General features: G+C 41.2%; 1 protein-coding gene across 1 annotated transcript; it reads right to left on the bottom strand.

The window, feature by feature from the left end:
• Window positions 1–655: 655 nt before the first annotated feature.
• LOC125372567 (sodium- and chloride-dependent glycine transporter 1-like) lies at window positions 656–2,350 on the bottom strand. Its single transcript, XM_048382975.1, has 3 exons — window positions 2,256–2,350; window positions 1,741–1,914; window positions 656–1,115 (listed from the first exon to the last, which is right to left on the bottom strand). Exons 1-3 carry the CDS (start codon window positions 2,343–2,345, stop codon window positions 981–983), a joined length of 399 nt encoding a protein of 132 aa, XP_048238932.1. The 5' UTR covers window positions 2,346–2,350; the 3' UTR covers window positions 656–980.
• Between the last annotated feature and the right edge of the window lie 3,676 nt (window positions 2,351–6,026).

The following is a 6,026-nucleotide window of genomic DNA, read 5'->3' on the forward strand; positions in this document are numbered from 1 at the left end:
CGTTATTTGAGGCATTCATCCCACTTTAAGCTGACAACCCGTTAACTGACATACTGTTCAAATCAGTGTTAAACACAGTTCACGGTTCATTCCAGGTGAGGAGAGGTGAAATGGGGTTTAACGTCACATTCAAGATTACTGCAGGTATATAGCGACGTGTATGTGTATGTGTGCGTGCGTGCATGAGTGCGTGCGTGAGTGCGTACGTGCTTGCGTGCTTGCTCGTTCTAGTCTCGACGTATACCAGTTTCTAGGGCTTAGCGAATGACATACTATGCCGCAGCCTAATATGGATACCCCACACAAACATAAAATACTGACCCCGAGCCCCTTAATGCCTTGCGTCAGGCAGGGCAACAACAAGTACCACCTTTCAACATATTTTGGTTGACGCAGCCGGGTATTGAAACACCGACCATCCGCTCCCCGTTCTCACTTCGAGAAACATCATCGTTGTCATAAACCAGCTTGATGTCAAGTTGCATCATTACAGTAATTTATCAATAAACAATGATGCAATAGTATTGACCATGACAGTGGTCTAGGTGCGGAAAAGATCCCAAACACCAATATAAATACATGCTTACCCTTTTAGCGAACACCTCGTCTTATCACTGATGTTCAGTGGTCCATTCATATTATATGCACGGCTATTTTGCCTTTCACGCCCATTGGAACCTCCATCGGACCATAGACACTGATTATTCTCTGGTTAGACGTTTTAGATATTTGTAAAAGCCAACAAAACGTTACCAATAATTGCGGCTATAATAATCTGAAGCACACAAATACAAATTGTGGGGATAACAATATAAAGATACGAAACTATCCAGTGGAAACAATTGATGCAAACAATGAAAACATAGCGAAACTTACATATATACGCTGTTAACATCAGGTTTGCAGATGATAAAGGTATTGCAATGTCATGTTTGCTAGGATTTTAACGAATACATCTTGCAATGGTTTCATCACTGATGTTACTTTCTAAACACACTTGTGAGGTGACTCTTTAAGGAATATCTTGTGTGTACAAGGTTATCCCGGTACTCCTCCCTGTAGAGGGGATCGGAAGGATGCCACTCATCCCCCGGGCGGAGAGCCATTTGGACACTCTGAAATATTAAACAAACCCATTACGTCTCTCTCAGCATTTCCATTAGGCTTGAACATGCAGGCCATAATTCTTTATGACATTTTGCCTTACCTGACTGAAAGCGCGGCGAGATCCGATAAACATTGCTCATACCGCCAATCACTGTTTTAGTTAACACTTAATTATGTAAAGACCTATGTGATAGATTACTGTGATGATACTGACTGTAGCATATTGAAAACGCATGCAAAATCTTTACTTGTAGGCACACACTTCCTTCGAATTGCTTCTCATTCCAGCAGATGGTGAACAACAGTGCTATCAGCAGACAGGCTTGACATGTCCCTCTGTATATGTGTGCACATGTGCTTCTTCACAGCCAGAATGATGTATTCTGGCAGTGGAATCATGGACACGAACTTGACACTAACTTGACACTCACCTCTGTGAATGTGTGTGAAGCCATGTGCTTCTTCACAGTCAGAATGATGTATTCTGGCACCGGAATCATGGACACGAACTTGACACTAACTTGACACTCACCTCTGTGAATGTGTGTGAAGCCATGTGCTTCTTCACAGCCAGAATGATGTATTCTGGCAGTGGAATCATGGACACGAACTTGACACTAACTTGACACTAACCTCTGTGAATGTGTGTGAAGCCATGTGCTTCTTCACAGCCAGAATGCTGTATACTGGCAGTGGGATGATGGACACCGACGCGATGAACCAGCCGAAGGCGATGGCATAGCCAGGGTAGCTGTACTTGCCGTAGGTTGGTGGTTTGTAGCGTAGGAGAGTCAGGATGAATGCAGTCTGAAACATTCATTAGCCTCATGCGCAATATTAACATATTTCGCTATTGTATTTAAGAAAATCAGCTTGTTTAAAATGTTGTTCATATTAACATATTAGAAAGTGGCTTTCTGAAAACCACTGAACAAAGCCAATAAGTCCAATGAAGCTATACGTTCCAACATGCAAGTATTGAAATGAACAAGGCTTCTTCAAAGATTATTATTTTATTATTCCAAAATGCTTTTTTAACAGTATAGATCATGTAGGCCCCTCATCAAAGTTCCTTACTCTGGTTAAGCTTGTAAAGGAGAGGTGAGAAATTATTTTACAATTTCTTGCAGCAACCTTCAAAAACTTACAAGGAGCACTGCTGGTATGACACAAGCCCAGAGGATCTTTACGACAACAGGGAGTGGTTTCCCTAGCATCATCGCAACATCCTTGTTCATCTGCTTCACACCTGGAGTATCATATTATCATTACGGTTAAAATGCACAGTGGGTTCACAGCGATTTATTTGAATGCAGATAAAGCCTTGCTCCAAATGAAATGGCAAGTACATATATGTTGTGCTGAATTTATTTCAGCTGGTCACCATGAAGGGTCTTATTTCTTTAGTAAAAGAAAATAAAACTGAAAAGTGATGTCCTAGATCTCTCCTAATATCTACTGAAATGAAGCGACTAATGTGCGATGTATCTGGAATAAAGCTCACCGTAAATATAGACCACGGAAACACATTCCAGTGTGCAGAACAGAAAGACAGATAAAGCACTTGTATACCAGTCCAGGAGCTGGAAGATATAGGGGCCACTCTGGAAAACCAATAATAAAAATAAAAATAATAATAATAATAATAATAATAATAATAATAATAATACCCCTTTGACCGACTCCCCATTGTTCTCGGTGCCTTAGGTTTGGTACTTCCCAATCAGTTGACTCACATTGGGAGAGTACCCGTGTTTGCTTCCAGGAATACAGTCCTTCTGACAATCTGGGTAATGCAGAAGGCTGCAGTGTTGGGGAGTCTTCACATTCTCCGAAAAGTTCTGGATGGGTTTGACTCGGCACCGTTTCCTGGGAGAAGTCCCATTCGCTGTCTGGGCTGCGTGTAGCGGGGGCAAGGGCCCTGATGTGATGATGAGCCACGACAGCCTGACCGTGCCAGGATCACTCAAACCCTCTTTGCTGCGTTTTTTATTTTAATCTGTAAAAATTAACGATAGAATTGTTTTGAGCACTTTTGCACACATTTATTTGTCTGATGATCCTCATGTGAAGCAGGTCAAGACTAATGAAGAAAACAAGGCATTCCACAGTTTTCTAAAACGAGCCAAGGATGTGGGACATAATCTCAATGTCGGTGTTGATTTTGTTGATGGTTCTGTACTGCTGGACGGTACAAAAATGAATGTCAACCAAGCGAAGTACCATATCAAGTCGGCCCAGAGAGGCTTTCTGAACGACCATTGCATCGATTGTATGTGCAGTGTGTTGAGAAGATCAGCAATCCTGCAGAGTGTTCGCTTGGATGAAGTCGTCTGGCCTAAAAAGTGAAACTGCAGGCTTTCTGTTCGCTGCTCAGGACCAGTCACTTGCCACTCGAAACCGTCAATGTGTGATTTTGCATCCAAATGTAAAAATGAAATGTAGATTATGTAATGAATTTAATGAGACTGTCCAACACATTGTCAGTGAATGCCCAGCTTTGGCACAAACACAGTATCTTAAACGACATGATGGAGTGGCTCTATCCATTCATTGCCGTCTTCGCTATGCTTGTGGTTTTGACACAGAGGTCCACCCGTGGTACGACCTGGAATATGTAGATGGCGTCATGGAAAATGATAAATACAAAATTCTTTGGAATAGGCCCATTTACAGCCTGAGACGTATCCAGGCCAACAAACCTGATCCTTTTTGATAAATCCAATGAATTCATTTTTATCATTGCATTTTCTGTCCCTATTGACACTGATGTGATTGATAAGATTCAGGAAACATATGCGGACGCTTGCATCCCAAGTACCAAGTTGTCCGACTCCCCATTGTTCTCGGTGCCCTAGGTTTGGTACCTCCTAATCTTTTGACTGACATTGGGAGAGTACCCGTGTTTGCTACAAAGAATAGAGCCCTTCTGACAATCGGTGGGTTTGACTAGGCAGCGCTTCCTGAGATAAGTCCCATTCGCTGTCTGGGCTGCAAGTAGACGGGGCAGCTGATGATAAGCCTAACCAGCCTGACTTGTGCCAGGATCACCCAGACCCTCTTTGCTGCATTTCATATTTGTATCTGTAAATAATAATAATTATGACGTGTCTCATGCATGTACAAGGTTTTATTAAGATTTGTGGAACGAACGATACCCTCATTTAAGCAAACGCATAGAAAGCTAAAGCAAGGGCCATTAGGCTGTGAAATTGTTTAAATCTCTTGATAACATATTTATTCCTCAATTATGTATTCAAAATAACATTTATAGTGGTTTCTGGTGCTACGCACCACGTTAAAAGGTTCAAACAAGTGCCAGAACTCGAACAACATTTATATCTTTTCATATTGTATGCAACATGACATCCTTGTATCCATAGTGGCTTCACAGAATAGCTGTTACACTTGGAACTAGACATAAGGCAAGGGCCATATAAATAACTTACCTGGGTGCAGAGTAAGATTCCGGCTAAAAAGCACACCACACATATACCGGCTGTTACTAGGCAACGCTTTCGTGACAGAACATTCGGATATTTGTCGACAATGGCTGTGGAAATGACCTCCACGTTCATAAACTAAAAGGAAACAGTGTACATTCATATAACTTTTTAAATCTCTTTTATGAGGAAATAGGATCAAGACAAAATGCGATCCTATTGTGTCTCATGTAAAAGAAGTAATTGGGTCTATTTATACACGCTTTAAGCACTAAATCAACTAAATAAAGGAGTGTACGCCAAAGATCTCCTTCACAAGTAGTTCAATGAAATCAAACATAATACCATTAATCTGAACATCTGTATTCTTCCCTTCCGGTGGATGTTAATTGCTTGGCTAAAATACCCTTACTTGTATGTGCGTGATGACCTTCTCTCATGATACACAAAGTTAACGCATGAGACCAAGATGATGTTCGATGCAAATTCCTATTTTTATGTATTAATTAATGTACCTATGACAATGATACTATGGACTCGGACTTTTCCGGAAATAATTTTGTCGTTCATGTATGACTGTTGGTGCAAAACTGTCAACACGCTAGCTCCTTTAAGAATCAATGTGAAATACCTCAATGCAAACAGAGGCCGCCTACCTGTGAATCCAGGCCGACAGCCAGGAGCATCAGGAAGAACAGGAAGGACCACAACTGCGGCACCGGAAGTTGTGCCAGAGCTTCTGGGTAGGCGACGAAACCTAGCCCTGGTCCTTCATCCCGAAAGATATATAGTATTATGTAAACCTTTTCTCTTGAGTACATAGGTTTTATGCATTTAACAGTATTCCAGTACTTAAAAATATCTCCACATAATATCAGAGATTGAATATTATCATAAGATCACCCTACTCCTGCATTTTAGATCTGGGAGTGAGGCGTCTCACTGAGAAACAAATGAAGGAAGCACCATACTCACCGCTGGAAATTACGCCCGAAATATGGACGCCAGTCTTTTCTGACATCACTCCAAGGATACCAAACGTCACTAGGCCAGCAAAGATACTTGTAGTTTCTGATATTGTACTCACCATAATGGCGTCTCTGTCAGAAATAATTCAGTCGACAATAATTCATGTATGCAATCTTCTGTTACATTTTCATCATCTTGGTGACCTTGGTTACTCTTGGTTACACTTAACCCTGAATAAAACTAAGATATAAAAAGTTGAATACGACGGAATCAAATGAAGTGTTGCATACCATGATCATACATGCACGTGACATCATAGTCATATGTATGAACCGTTATGTCAGCCTCATATGGTGGAGGGGATGTTGCTGATAATACCATTGCAAGAGAGCTCTGTCTTACATATGCGTACTGTTTCTATCATAAGCAAACACTGGGTGCATCTAAGAGGTTTAAATAAGGTTCACAGAGGAAACTGACTACATCGTAATGGGCTAAAAGCTGAAA

Source organism: Haliotis rufescens, unplaced genomic scaffold (genome assembly GCF_023055435.1).
Source record: "Haliotis rufescens isolate VD_foot unplaced genomic scaffold, xgHalRufe1.0.p SCAF_43, whole genome shotgun sequence".
Lineage (NCBI taxonomy): Eukaryota > Metazoa > Mollusca > Gastropoda > Lepetellida > Haliotidae > Haliotis > Haliotis rufescens.

Excerpts from the sequence above, each read along its gene's own strand:
- LOC125372567 (XM_048382975.1), bottom strand. The coding sequence starts at position 2,345 with ATGAACAAGGATGTTGCGATGATGCTAGGGAAACCACTCCCTGTTGTC. Across the intron at positions 1,915-2,255 it reads TCATACCAGCAGTGCTCCTT|ACTGCATTCATCCTGACTCT; the intron begins GTAAGTTTTTGA and ends TGAATGTTTCAG. Across the intron at positions 1,116-1,740 it reads CTTCACACACATTCACAGAG|AGTGTCCAAATGGCTCTCCG; the intron begins GTTAGTGTCAAG and ends TTAATATTTCAG.